Source organism: Schistocerca gregaria, chromosome X (genome assembly GCF_023897955.1).
Source record: "Schistocerca gregaria isolate iqSchGreg1 chromosome X, iqSchGreg1.2, whole genome shotgun sequence".
Lineage (NCBI taxonomy): Eukaryota > Metazoa > Arthropoda > Insecta > Orthoptera > Acrididae > Schistocerca > Schistocerca gregaria.
The window spans coordinates 668974485-668990371 of record NC_064931.1 but is presented as its reverse complement, the minus strand read 5'-3'; the positions used below and the strand labels follow the sequence as shown (position 1 = coordinate 668990371).

Below are 15887 nucleotides of genomic sequence, written 5' to 3'. Positions count from 1 at the left end.
TAGAACTGGCTCTGCAGTCATCAACCACAGAAAGCACCACAGTCGCATCTCTGATTTCTCCACAATAGACTTCGGCCGATAGACACAGACACAACCACAACAAAACCACACTGCTTTCCCAACCTCCCCTATTGCCTGCCTGTCACTATCATTATGCTCCTGCCCCTAGCACTAGTGATAAAAGGGGTCAACGACGACTCCCGTTGGGAGCTGATGGAGGTGCAACCATTGCCATCCCCTAAGCCTCTTCTCGTTCCCACCACCAAAGACCTTCTTGACAAAAAAGAAAATGGAGTGGAAATCAAATGTTAAGACAATGAGATGTCCGCAGATGCAGAGCAGCTGCTGCTGCCCACCAAGGCACTACTGGCATCAATTTCCATGCAGGTATGTCCACGTAGTTCCCCATAGGCAATCAGCCGCTACTACTACTACTACTACTACTACTACTACTACCCATGGTCCTCACACTGACATCAGATCTGGTCAATTACAACTTAGAAATGCCATGAGTCCCTCTGCTGGGGAATTCAGCATCTTTCTCTCACCTTCTTTGGTGGGTCAGTTGCAAATATGTCCATTTCTTTCCTACATGCCACTTTAAGGGGGAGGTGTTTAATATCTGATAGCGACTCAGATTCCCTGTCCAGCCAGAGTATTGATATTGATGCACAGTAAGAGATACTCAGACAGCCCAACCAGTAAGTTGTCCCATACAGCCATGAAGAGCACAACTGATGTGTCACAACACAAGCAATAAATACTGCAAACACAGACAGCTCAGGCACTCTGTTGTCTTCTACGAAACTACAGATATCGCACCTCACATAGAGTTCTCTGCTGATAATTTATTGATCTCTCTATGGATCACACAATGTACACATTTATCATGCTTTACTACAATATTCTCTATGACCTGTATTTTGCTTCTGACCAACCATTCATTCTGCCACTGTTAACTGACTGGATCTGCCTGTCAGTTCCACCAGTCTCTGTATCACTGTCTATGTGGCTAATCACAGGCCTTGTTTCTATCAACTTACAAGACAGAAAACTCCTCAAAAATAATTTTTTAAGCTCATGATGGGCAAGCTGTTATAACACACACATTGTAGTCCAATCACGTCAAAGAGCCATTGAGTCACATCTAGTAATGTAGTACCAACACTGTTCGAGTGCTCCAACACACTTTTTAGCTTGATTTTCTCAACCAATTTACAAAATGTTGATCTTAAAGCTATTGGTGACGATTTATTCAATAGAAAAGGAGAAACATCATCAAAACCTGCAACCTGAGGGTAATGATTAGCTGCAATGACAACTGCAGGCTGCCTGTAAAGGTTCAGCTCATTTCCACTATCATGTCCATATTCACATATTGGCTTCAGGTGGTTCTCATGATGCTAGTATTCTATGGAACTTCCTGATATATCTTGTTTATCTCTTAGTGGGATCCTCTTTGTTTATGTGCAATGGTTTCAGTTTAATTTGTTCCTTCATTTTGGTGTTTTACTTCTATTCTGTCTACAAGTTTGGTTTAGAGTACATTGTGTCCTTAGAGATTTTTTTTCATCCAGTTTTGCTTTCTTCATAATTTCTACACTTTATTTCAGTGGTTGTGTGTTTCTTTCCATTTTATGGACGAAACAAAAAGGGTAAATTAAACTATAATAGGCACAAAATAAATAAGTAATTTTAAAAATTCCAGGAGATTTATTTTAAAATCTGAGTTGCAGTTGCTATGTGGCAACATGTTAATATATATATGCTCAGTCATCCTAAAGCTTGTAATGACGCAAGATTGATGCCCTATAATCTTTACTACATCCACTGACACCCATAAATAAAATTACTGATACTGTTTTGTATAAATTTGCAGATATCTCAGTTTTTGCAGGAATCTTGTTGTATCCATATTATTTTCAGTATTAGATTTCCTTTGTTCTGATTGAAGTTTATTTGAGAATTTTGTATATAGTGAGCCCCGGAGGTATTGTCAATATCGAAGGACGTGACAGGAATGATCATTCAAAACAAAAAGTTAAGTAAACATGGATTCTCAAAATGCATACCTTTCTGAAACATATCTCTTCTACTGACTACTTGCTGATAACTTTTAAGGGGTGCATTTTGAAGCTCATGTTTACTAGACCTTTTTGCTTGAAATGATCATTCCTGTCATATCCCTGAATACTGACCATTCCTCCTGGTACACCATGTATACTCAGAAGACATAATTATAACATCTCTCAAGAGGTTAGTCATCCAGGGAGTCTTACAGTCTATTAAAATAGAACTTACACCTTTGAAAGTTACCTTTGCTACATTATAGTCCTCAGTCGTACGTTGGAACCAATTGTGGCAAGAGAGTTGTTCTGAGGTATGGTTAAGTTACGGACTGTGGTGGCAATGTACTGAATTTGTGATAAGCAGCATTTGCTGTTATGTAATTACTTCAAGAGTTTGACAAGTTTATATGAAATGATTTATTAACTTTATGGATGTGACAGTGAAGCATGTAATAAAAATGTAGAGATCTAAGAAAAGTACTTCACTCATTTTGTAGCAAGCTCATTTTTGGAATATCTCCATGGAATTTAGCTGCCCCTGGACACTTACATTTCAGCAAGATAATTTGAAATGGTCTTTTTTCTTTTTTTAATTTATGAAGTCAGTATCATACATGAAATCATCTTTAATTCGATAGATTAGTAGTTTCGGCCAACATCTAGCTGTCTTCAGATATAAGCTATAAAACAGATTTTATCGTATGTTACCCACATACAGCAGCTTACAGAACTGTGCATAATATTGTAGTAGGGTTCAACAATATATTAAAATAAAACATTCTTGATTAGTGGTGGTGACACTGCAGCTTCACACTTCATTAAAATCTTTCTTAAAATGACAACACCCATATATGACAGGTAAAAACAGCTTTTCAATCATTTGTGGCCAGGGTAATTGAACAATGGTCATAAAACTGGAAATATACATTAATATAAAGAAGATGCAGTGCAAATAAAAGGACAATATTTGCATATGGAACTACTCACTAAAATGACTTCATGCAAAAAGTTTTGTCTTCTGTAATTAATTCATGGATATACTCTAGAACCCTACTAAAATCTTACATGCAGTTCTATAAACTGTTGTATGCTGCTTACATGTGAAAAAATCTGTTTATTATCTTAGATCTGAAGATGGCTAGATGTTAGCCGAAACTAGTAATCCATTCAAATAAAGAAGATATAACGTGCAATCTTGACTTCATGGGTTTCCAATCCCTCACATAAATAAAAATACAGTAGACCATCAAACACTCTTTATCTTTTTCTCCTTTCTTCCACCATTACTGTTATAATATTCATGCCACTGCAATAAATATGGTACAAACGTAATGTGCAATGCTGATAATTCATCTACACAATCCATTATTAATTACTGCTTGGCAGTAGTAAGGGTTTAGGAGCTTCATTTTTCTTCTTCTTCTCTTTATCTCAACATCTCTTTACTATCTGTGAGTAATTCACTTTTTCAGATGCCATCAGCTCCAATCATTTAGGAACAGTTCCCTTTTATTCAAAACTGTATTCCCCTTCTTGTTCTAACACAATAATGAAGTAATAGGTGCAGAGGCTAAATTCTGTAGCTGTAATTCGGCAGGTTCATGTTAAAATTCTGTTATAGCCTTTTAGCACCACCTCACATGGTTCCTTTCAAATGACCGAAGCCTCCATCAACGTTTAAATTAAAACTGTGCCACGAACAACCCCCCCCCCCCTTTCCCAATAATGGTGTTGTGGCTGATGTGAACACTCAACAGAGATGAACTGGAAAGAAAAAGAGGTGTCAAAGGAATGGGTTTGACTCTCGAAGAAATAGTTCACGGGTGAATGGGTGGATATCAGTGTCCAATGGGCACAATGTTTCGGCAAGCAACCACATTACCATCATCAGGTGCGCTGATTAACTGAGCACCGGTGGGGGATGGGGGGGGGGGGGGGCACAAAGTGCTTATATCTATTCCTCCTTTCCTTCCGATCTGTCGTTCTATGCGCCGCCCATGCCCAGCATCTCCTCACCCACTCCTCCCACCAACACACTGCTCTGTCCTACGTTCACACTCAGGTACATTTGCTGGTGGCACTTCTGCTGTTCCTCCACCTGCCCCTAAGGTCAGTTTGTAGTGGAATATCTCCTTCCTAAGGCAAATTGGGGGAGCCCTGACTTTAAGAAGGATGTAGCCACTCTCAGGACTGATCAGTGGTTCCCTTACTTGAATTCTGATAGATTATTTAATGACACAGTTAAATGTCTGTGTCAGAACCACGGTGTGGTCATAATCTATTTTGTATAATTTGGGAAGGCTAGGTTCTGCGACTGCCAACTTGTTAGGGTGGTGGAATCCGGTGTTCCGTTGATGCTCTCTGGAACAGTCTTTGACAGTGCACACCATCTGTTCTATATATGCTTGCCACATTGGCAGAGTATCTGACAGACCCAAGAGTTGTTCACATTCTTAGTTGAGACTTTGTCAAAGGGAATACGAGCCCTATAAACCAATGTTTTGAGCATGCCATTCCTCTGTGCCCGATGGCGGCAACTGCCTGAATATGGGATCTGTTCGAAAATTATGGAATGTTCATAATTTCAGGCCACTGGTGTGTTGGAGCGAAAGTGGTTGGAATCCCTTGCACATGCCTGTGTTTAAAGTGTAACTGCCAAAACTTCCATTGTTGTGTGTTACTGTTCAGTACTGTATTGAGTAGAATGTTGTGTCACACAGTTTGAGAATTTTGAGATGGCAGAGTTAGAGGAGCAATGCATCTACATTAAATTTTGCGTGAAACTCAAGAAAACCTTTACAGATACACACTAAATGAAGCAGGAAGCCTACGATGATGAGTGCTTAAGCCTTACTTGGTGTTAGAAATGGTTCACACAATTAAAAAATGGTCAGATGGAAGTCAATGATGACCTTCATTCAGGGCACCCTTCGACGTCTACCGACGATGTTCTTGTTAGTAACGTCAACGAAACTGTGCATGCCAATTGAGGACTGACTGTCTGCGAGATTGCAGAAGAACGTAACATTTCAGTTGGATTATGTCATGAAATCCTGACACAGCATCTTGAGATGCATCGTGTTGCAGTCAAGTTCGGTGCACAGCTCATGAGTCAAGACCAATAATACCTTTCCTTGCAATCTGTGAAGAGATTTTGGATCATACTAATGAGAATGAGATGTTCCTCAAGAGAATTGTATGGCCCCCTGCATACTTTTTTTTTTTAATTTCCAAAGTTGAAAATCCTGTTGAAAGGATGAAGATTTGCAATGATAGGCGAGATAAAAGAAAATTCACAAATGGCACTTCGCACAATCCAGCAAGAGGCATAGTAAGACTGCTTCTGGAAGTGGAAACCGAATTGGGAGCAGTGTATCAATTGTGGAGGAGAATGTTTCGCAGGAGACTATGCACAGTAAGTTAAAGTAAGTATAGAAAAAATTTGTGGACAAAGTTAGAGAATTTTTTGAAAAGGCCTTGTATAAGTATAGGCTGGTACGTGTCGTCTTCTGGTACACAATACAGCCCAATGTGCCTGCCACTCTTCATTTTAATAAGACTTCCAGAAAGGGGAGCACTCCATCCACTTTCACTTCCATGGTAAAACTGATGTTTGGGTGTATGGAACTGAGATGTATGATGAAGTAATTCAGCTTCTCTCTTCCATGTAGCCATATTACAATTGTGTCATCTACATACCAGAAGAAAAAGGCAGCCAATTGGGCGGAGTCCAGGGCTTCCTCCTCAAAACATTTCACATACATGTTGGCAAAACTGGTGGAAGTGGACACTCCATGGCTACTAGTTCCGCCTGCTCATAGTAGCCACAGTCAAAAAAAAGAAAGTATATCAACATCAAAACACACCTAAAAAGGTTGGTCTTTTCTATGTCAAATTTATAGCCAGTAAGTTCAAAGGAGTCTTGTAAAGGCACTTGCACTCTAATCAAAACAGACACAAAATCAAAGCTTTTGAGGACGTTGGTGTCCTTAAAATTAATGCTGTTAAGGTGTCTCACAAAATCCACATAGTAGTGAATGCGATGTGAACACTTCCTGGCATAAGTGTTAAGCAAATTCTTCAGGTATTTAGTGAGTATGTACGTCGGGGCACCATTGTTACTAATAATGAGGTATAGAGGTACCCCATTTTTGTGAACTTTCGGCAGTCACTAAAGTCCCAGTGGAAATGACGCTCTGTTGCAGCTTCTTAAGAACCTTGCCTGAAAAGCCAGATTCTTGGAGAAGTGCCATGGTCTTCCTCTCCGCCTTCTTCATAGAATTTTGTCAATTTTCCAGTATGCACCACCTTCTAGCAGGCCAAACATTTTCTCAATCTAATCTTTGTGAGATAGGACAACAGTTGCTTTGCCTTTGATGACTGATAAAAGTGCATATCTGAATCTCCTCTTAATTCCCATATGACTGCCCACTCCATGCAACTGACAATCAGTTTCCCATGTCTTGTTTATGTGACAGCACAATAGGTTTCACAATGCACTTCTTCAGCTGCTTCAGGTGAAATGCGTGTGGTTGCCTGTTCCACTGCACTGATGATGTCCGTGATAGGTGCGAATTTAAGAGTGGGTGCAAAACGGAGACCTTTCTTAAGAACTGAAACCACAACCTCATCCAGTTACTTGGCCGTGAGATTGCTGATAATCTTACAGGGAGCATCAGAAGGTTGTCTCTCTGACGTGTTCCAATTTCGATGTTTGATGTCTGGTGGCCTTCCTTTGCGCGGAGTTCGTTGTGCCCCACGTGACACCATCAATCCATTTCCAGGTCCAGGAACTGAACTGCTTCTCCAGCTGTAGATGTAATTTAAAAAGTTCTTTGTTAGTCGAGTCCAGGCTGCAGCAAGTGGCTAGGCTGGTGTGTTTATCAATTCTTATGACTGCCTCCGAGTCGATGTGATGTGTTACCTTGGTGAAGTTCAGCACCAGATGTTCTTCACAGCATCTCGTAAGAAATACAAATGTACTCAGCAATTGACTCATCTGGTGGTGCAGCTTGTCAAGTCTTTTCATGCTGCAATACATTTTCTCCCAACAGAATTATGTGATGACTCTTGTTCTGATACTTTCTTACATCAACATGAAGAAATTTTAACACAATTTGCCATTTACTAATTAAGTTAAAATTTTAATTGTGAATGTACACTACTACTTCAAATGAAGTACGTATAATTATACTGAACATGAAATTGTTCACATGGAAACATTAATGCTTTCACCAGAAAATGAATTCACACACAGTTATCCAAAACCTCAGTGCTCGATGTAGTATGTTGGTCAGGCATAAGACTACTCTGACTTTCCCTCATTTCATTATTTTGAAACTGTCTAAAGAATGTGTACATTAATTATTTCAGGAAGAGGGACACATTCAGAATAAGGTAATATTTCATAATATGTACTTACATTGCATTTACCACAATTCCTAATCCTGCTACCAGCATCATTGTTTGTGTTTTTATTGTATATTTCCCACTTAACATTCGATGTACTGCCAAGTACACAAAAACTGCAGTTATTAACCATATGAGCAGTATGCTTGCAAGGGCACATAAAATTTCTGAAAAAGGAAAAAAAGTCAGTACCTTCAGTTGAAACAACTACACTACTCCTTATCAATAGCCAAAAATAAACCCCAACACAAATTAAACAAGTTAGAAATTGTGTAATCTTCCTTAATGAATATAATGCACACAAAAGCTTTGAATAAATTACTGACATTAATTCTTTTGTGACACAAAAGACATCAACTTCAATGTAGAATCCTCCTGTAGAATACAGGGTACTTCAACAAAGCAAAACCATGCTCTTCACAATACAAGATATAGTTTACAGCATAAAATCAAATCAGTGTATACCGAGGAAATTGTTTTAAGGGGAGCTGGAATGATCCATCTCGTCCATGTTAATTTTAGCAAAATCGAGGGCTATCCACAAAGTACATTACGTTTTGGAATTAAAAATAAATAACGTATTGGAATTTTTTAAAATTATATACAGATGAAACCCACACTTAAATACTACTTTTCTACATAGTTGCCATTTAAATTAAGGCACTTATCATAGCGATGGACGAGCTTGGAAATTTCTTCATCGTAAAATTTGGCCACCTGTGTCTTCAACCACATCGTTAATCAGTAATTCGGTAGAAATATGATTTTTGTGGATTCCCTGGAAAAAGGCACTACAATAAACTCTCAAAGGTATTGCCAAACTCTGCACAATCTCAGAAGAGCAATACAAAACAAGTGCAGGGGAAAGTTGGGCTCAAAGATTTTGCTGATTCACGACAACGCCCGGGCCCACACGGCAAATGCCACTCGGGAAGTTCTCGAATCTTTTAAATGGGAGTTGTTTCCTCATCCGCCGTACAGTCCCGACCTGGCACCGAGCGACTTCCACTTATTCCCAGCAATGAAGAAGTGGTTGGCTATGCAGCGTTTTGATGACGACACACAGCTTCCAGAAGAGGTAACCACGTGGTTGAAGGTGCAGGCGGCCGAATTTTACGACTAAGGAATTTCCAAGCTCGTCCATTGCTACAATAAGTGCCTTAATTTAAATGGTAACTATGTAGAAAAGTAGTATTGAAGTGTGGCTTTCATCTGTATATAATTAAAAAAAATCCCAATACTTTATTTTTAATTCCAAAACGTAATGTACTTTGTGGATAGCCCTCGTAGAAGGAACATTTTTCCTAAAACTATTAAATATATTGCTGTAATTTGGACTAACATGTTCAGTGAATATTTATCTACAAAGTTATACTGCCATGTTAAGAAATATTTATTGGTTTTTGTTTTACAATTTTTTTTAAACAGATGCTTATCTTTTCCTCTAAAATTTTGCACTTTTTCTTCTATAACTCCTGAATTATACAATATAAATTTCATTGATATACTGTTAGCAGTTTTTGCGAAAATGTTCCTCAAAGATGGAAATTTTAAAGTTACGGGAAATGGCTTCCAAAGTTTTTTAATACATTCCTGCCCCATATGATGGGCATCCTCTTCTTTTTCCAGTGTTCATTTCCTTTTCCCTGGTCTTTTCTTTCGTTTTCCTGCATGTTGTAGGCTTTTGTCTCTTCTTCCTGCAAATCTTAGTCTTTCTTCATCAATTAGGCGCATTGTGGAAATGGTGTTGTGTCCTGGTTGGAAACCTAAACGTTTCAGCACATCACATTTGATAAGGTTTCCTTTCAGTGTATGTTGCCCTTCCATCATACACTCCAAAATGCATTTTTTTTTTTGTCTGTACAAACACACTTTTGGGAATCCTGATCCAAATTAAATTATTTACACTTTCATTTGGATTTTGTGTTTTCCCATGTAAACACTTCTCCAATAAACTTGGCTGTGATAAATCTCTGAAAATGGGATTAATTACATCAATTACAGCATTTGGCAAACAGATTTTACAGGCATCTTCCTTTCCTGATTGGTACTTACACCATGAGTCATCAACTGTGGGGCACAGTGCATGTTGTGAGTGCTCATTTGTTGACGCAGAACGAAAAAATAATGCCCATACTGCTCTCCTCATATGCTCAATGCTTCTTGTATTTTGCCTAATTGCACACCCATAATACTTCTGCAATCTATCTATTGCTTGATGTGTCACTCTTCCTCTTCCTCCAAGGGTCTTACCATCACTAAGCTTCTGGGATCCTAATGTGTGCTTTAGTTTGCGCAAGCAAACCCCCATGTGTTTCTGCACATGTCCAAAGCACTCCTGTTTTTTAATGTGAATTTCATTGCAATAAGGTTTGGGTTCCTCTACAGCTGTATATCCCTTGGAATCACCATATCCTACATAGTTAGTGTATCTTACATTATACCACTCCTGTGCTCTGGAAAAAATTGCTTTCACTCCCTCTACTTCCATTGCTCTACTCGTGCCGTAAAAATTTGCTTCACAACTTTCACTATGTTCGACCTTGGAATTGCCCTTACATCGACAATGTTTTGAGAGAATAGCAACATCAATTACTTTACAATTGTCTCCACTGGTAGCTGTCACAATTCCATTTAGAGATTTATGACCTCTACATTGCCATGATCCATCTAAAGCAACAGTTAAATCTCTACAATTCCCATTATCTGTCACAGCTTCTTCAACTGCTTTCTTCATTGTTGTTTGAGCAATATCTTCAGCAGAAGATCCCACCAATTCATTATAAAATCTAAACTTGGTTGGTGGTTTTGGCAAGTTCATAATTCCACATAACATTGTCCCTGCAGCACTGCCCTTGCCAATGCAATGCAAGTCATACACTAGCCTAACATTTATATCATACTCCTTCTTTTTACTATGACCACTAAGAGGAATACTGTTAGAATTAGAAAATGAAACTTCTGCAGCACATTTGTTACACTTCAATAACATTTTACATGCCAAACGATTGTGTGAAGTTATTTTCAATTCCAGTCCTCTTTCTTTGCAAACTTGGCATAATACGTTATGTTTCAAAATATTAGAAAGCAAGGAAATGTTAATTATTCCATTCACATCATTACTGTCACTTTCATAGTTTTCAAATTTTTCTTTGCTGTCACAAAGTTTCTTGCTGAAAGAAGTTCTATCACATTCATTTGGAGTAGTCGGTGAAGCAGTCTGAGCAGCATCTCCCTTCGATACAACAAAATATTTCTTATTCCACTCATTGTGCCTTTTCCTAAGCACTTGATTGCTGAAACGGGGCATGCTGATATCCACAAACCAAATACGTAAAACAGGTACAAGCAAAATTCATCAAATACGCAAAATTGAACAGCTAAACAACACAAAGCAAACTCCACAAGTCAACACACACGGTATAGCGTTTATGCTTAGCGATATGAACAGTAATTTGTGACAGAGATAAGGCCATACAACACTGGAAAACAAAATACTGTCTAATTCCGCAAAGATACCATACTTGCAGCCAGCGAGCGGCGCCGCCAGAGGTGACACACCAAGTCGCTACAACCGTTTACACGATGCGTCAACTTTGCAGTGATAAAAAAAACACTTCGAATTCACTTAGAAGAGTGAAACTTGATTTGTTTTACTCAGAAAACTCCAAATAATTTTACAATGAAAAAACCAAAAACGTTAATTTTGTCCTTTTCATTGTTCCGGCTTCCTGTAACTTTTACTGATCATTGCAATAAAAAAATTAAAAAAGGAAAAGCATTGCTATAGTGCAGGTTCCAAATTCACAAGAATCACAAGGCAAAAATTATACAAGACAATTAAATAGAGTAATACAGAAAGAAACACATTAATGAGGATACTCACTAAGGAAATAATTAAACAGGCCAAACAAACATGACATCCAATGTCAAGTTCAGAGGAATGCTTTCAGAGTCCTTCAAGATAAAAGCCAGAGTCAGACAGGAAGATGGGAGATCTTCCTCTTACTCTTTAATTACATCCTTGACAAAATGTCAGGGAATGGATCTGAAAAATGAAAGGAAGGATGGAATTTGATTTGGGTGCAAGAAAAAAGGAAACAAAGACAGACTGTCTGACATGACTGTGGTAGTCAAAAGTACTAAGCTCCAGAGACGAGGCTAAGCAAGTTTACAGATCTCTCCTCAGAAGATATGTATATAACCGACATCAAGACAGCTCCTAGATGGATGACGTTATGAATAGAGAAATCCCTAAGCAAAGGGATAGAAACTGGTCTGACAGAAAAAGCAGCTGTGTGGACACAATGAATTTAGCATACAAGCTCATTGTGAACATCTACTAGATTAGATTAGATACACTTTGTTACATCGATCCACAATGATAAGATCATCAAGGTTGTAGAACACATCATAAAATAAGAATATATAACTCATATTTATAAAAATATATATATAAGGTAATGTCCGTTTCACAAATCCTAAGTGAAATGGTCATTATGAATGTAGAATAAATCAAAAAATAGTTTTGCTGAATAGGTAATACCAAACTTGTTTAAAAGAATTTGTTTGATCGATGCAACATTATGACATTACCAGACAGGTAAATAGCAGTATGCAACTATGTCCATGTATTTAAGAGCAGAATGCCACCAGAGGGCACGCTCACGCTCATTGTACTCTCACGTTCACTGTACTTTTGGCTTGTGCCATCTGCAGAGCCACAAGGAACTGTATCTACTTGCTAGCTGTTGTATTTCAGAGCCCATGGTGAAAGTGCAGTTTGATGGGAATCTGCATTAGCCTGATACAAAAATGTTGATTGGACATGTCCTTAGAAAGGACCACACCAGGGCAACACAACAGATATTAAAATTTCTGGCAAGTAAGAGAAACAAACTACACTGGATCCCACAGATGAAAGGGATTTGAAAGAAATGTGATTTCAGGAAACATATTTACAACAAGGTAAGTTTCAAATACAAATTAAGGCTGTCATAGATTTTCAGGGAGAATTAAAAGTAGTGGTTAGGTAGGACATCACAGAATATCAACATTATTTTGTTTTTGCTCACATCAGCACTATATTACAGAATGAAAAAAATAAATCATATGTTACCCAGAATGTTCATATTTTCTTGGGAACTGAGCATGTACTGACTGCTTCTTCACTCTTCTGAACATTTCCTAAAATATCACATTGTAGTTTTTATTCTGGCTGTTTCATCGTGTCAGCTTATTTTCTGATAGTCTTTGTCCATGTCTAGTATTCTTTCATTCTCATACTTTGGAACTTACTTTGCTCTTTTGTGCATGTTGTTTTTGTCCTGATCATTTTGTAGAATCAGTTATGGCAAGGGCGTCACTGCAGCCCGTATTTTAATATGTTGCATTAGACAAGTATGACTACACGACACACAATTTGAAACTATCGACAATCTTGCCTGTGTGAATTAGATATCAGCTATTGCTTTGGAGAAGTTGTAACAAAACATCACAGAAATCTGCTTCAGTAAACACCACAAACTATACTTCTCAAATCTCCTTAAGAGCTCGAAAGACACTATTCCTTGTCTAGCCTGCTCATATGGCGTGAATGAGTATGAAAAACTGTGAGGTACAAAGTAAAAGTCAATACAGACTATCAATATACTATCAGCAGATGTGGTTTCTTGTTTTGTTTTGCAAGATTCTGTAGGCTCACGTTACGATTAATTCGTCACAGTCACAATTACCAGTTTTAAAAACAAAGTGATGTGTTAACTCAAGACATCCTATGAATATGGGCATTCTAACTACAAAATGGCTCTCGTGAGCCCTGAACTGTTACCCTGTGTCTCATTTTGTTATGACCTTAAAAATGATGATGATATTGCCTTTTAGACAATAAAAACATATGCAAATGTGCAGATGTATTTGTGTCGACAGCCAAAAGAATTCAATGAAAAGTAGAAGACCCTGTTAACTACCAGTTGTGCAAATGTTTCAAAATGTATGGGAATTAAATTTTTGGCACTATTCATTTTCATATTACTGCTCCAGATACAATTGTAACACAGAAACTGCTACATTTCTATATCACAATAGGTTTAAGGATGTGATGTGCTTTATGAACACCATAGTTTTCCCAGACAACAAGCCACATTTCAGTAGTACTGAGGTACCCTCAGAGAGAATGTTTTCATTGTCTAACCTGCAAATATTTTCAATGGGAGAAAACTATTACATTATCTGTTAGATGACAATTTTATCTACACTATATGATAAAAAATGTTAGCTTGCCTTATGTTAACCTACCTGGTTCTGAGTTCTTAGTATAGGGGATGGGGTGAACAAAACTGGCAGTTAGGAAGGAAAACGATATGCAACTAAACAATGGTAACTAGTAGGCTTTAATCCTGATTCTGGCAATGTCCAAGTTCATTCTGTTATATAAATCTTTGAATTGTGTCCAGAAGAGATAAAAATAGTTTCTGCCAATTTACTGTTTACTATGTGATTTGGGAACATGAAGATCATTGCTATGTTTTCTGAATTTTTGCATAGATTGAACAAATAATGTATATGAGAAGTTTACCTGCCCTGAAGAATCCAAAAGTAAATTTCCTTGTAGGAGAATGTCTGCTCAACCAGATAGCAAATAAACTCACAAGGAATGCAACAACATCAGACATAAGATGCACTGCATCTGTCATGACAGCTAAGCTCCCAGCTGCATAGCCACCTATTATTTCTGCAACCTGCAAAATCAAATGCTATTACAACAAACATGTTGATATAAAATGTGATGCTTAAGTTGTAGTAATTATTGTACAAAATGAGTATAATGTATCCATCCACAAAAGTCATACAATTAAAAATGACAGATTCTCTTTTAGGTGGTGTAACAATAAAATACTGAGCCCTTATTTGAGAGCAGTACAAATCTCCATATGATTGTTCTGCCTAACATTTATAGTCATTAAAATACTCAAGATATGAAATAAAAACTCTTGAAGGAGGTCATATCTGTTCTCCTACAGTTCCCAAACTGGCGTGTGTTCTGTTCCTGTAGTCCAAGCCATCAACGGTACATCCTACTATAAGAAATAAACAGAGTGAAACATTCCTAATTTAATATTATTTCTTTATTAATGAGTTTGCTTTGTCCACTTTTATCTCGCTCCCACACAGTATGAATTCTCATATGGCTTCTCCTCTCCTTCTTGGCAGCATGAAACAAACAAACTACATGGCAAATTAAAATGGTGTGCCAGACTAAGAATCATACTCTGGACCCCTGCCTTTTGCGAGCAAGTGCTCTACCGACTGGGCTACTCACAACCCATCTTTGCAGTTTTACTTCCACCAGTACCTAATGTCCTACCTTCCAAACTTAACAGAAGCTCCCCTAGAAACCTGCAAAACCAGTGCTCCTGGAAGCAAGGATATTGTGTAGACATGGCTTAGCCACAGCCTGCAGGATGTTTCCAGAATGAAATTCTCACTTTGCAGCACAGTTACAACAGTTACACTGATATGAACCTTGATGTTGAATTAAATCTGTGTGCTAGACTGAGACTCAAACTCGGGACCTTCGCTGAATCAAGAACCATCATCACAGCTTTAAGTTCACCAGTACCTCATCTCCTACCTTCAATTAAAAAAAACACCACCTCACAATTCAACTTGGAGAACTGTGATCCACTGCAACTGGTTTATGAACAATCTACACGTTGAGTACAGATAAAATTTGTCTTACAATCAGAATACAATCTGGATTTTACAGCCATATAAAAAGGTCACTGTACTTTCTTTTTTCTTCCTGTCCACGCTCCTGCATTCGGCTACACTATTAGATGCAACCAGCTGTATCAGAAAAGGCTGCATGTGCCAGAACAACAGCCAGCAGAAAGAGCATTTGGAGTTTTGGTGATAGCTGCAATTGGGTGATATCTTGGTCTTACTTCTCAAGTCTTAATTGAAACGCAATAGAAGCACTAAGCTAGGAAGAAAGATTAACATTTCAAGCCCCTTGGACAATGAAATCATACAAGATGGAGCACAAGCTCGGATTTAGCAGAGATTGGGAAGGAAAGTGGACATGTTCCTTTAGCATACAGAAACTGAACTAGAGGATTACGGGCACTTGGGCAAGTCTCAAATCTCTGTGATGTGTGATAGAGAGAGAGTGAATGAACTTTGCACGGCTTGGTGCAAATGGTTGAAGATGGCAAATACTACCTTATCTAATGACAGTGCTGAGTGCTCAGTGCATATGGCCATGTGCACTCGCTCGGATGTGCCCACTTGCGCATACGTTGCGAAATCTCATGGACAAAATGTGCTTCAGTTACTCACCGCAACACTTTACACTGCACAGCTAACACCAGCGTTTTATATGCCGGTACTGAAATCAGTACAGTCCAT

At 38.2% G+C, this 15887-nt stretch overlaps 1 protein-coding gene across 1 annotated transcript in view; it reads right to left on the bottom strand.

Annotated features, from left to right (window-relative positions):
- LOC126297634 (zinc transporter 2-like) overlaps window positions 1-15887 on the bottom strand; it is an 81090-nt gene that overhangs the window by 47732 nt on the left and 17471 nt on the right. The window contains exons 3-4 of the mRNA XM_049988656.1: window positions 14056-14218; window positions 7492-7645 (exon numbers count right to left, since the gene is read on the bottom strand). Coding sequence (XP_049844613.1) covers window positions 7492-7645; window positions 14056-14218 — 317 coding nt within the window. The remainder of the gene's footprint in view (window positions 1-7491; window positions 7646-14055; window positions 14219-15887) is intronic.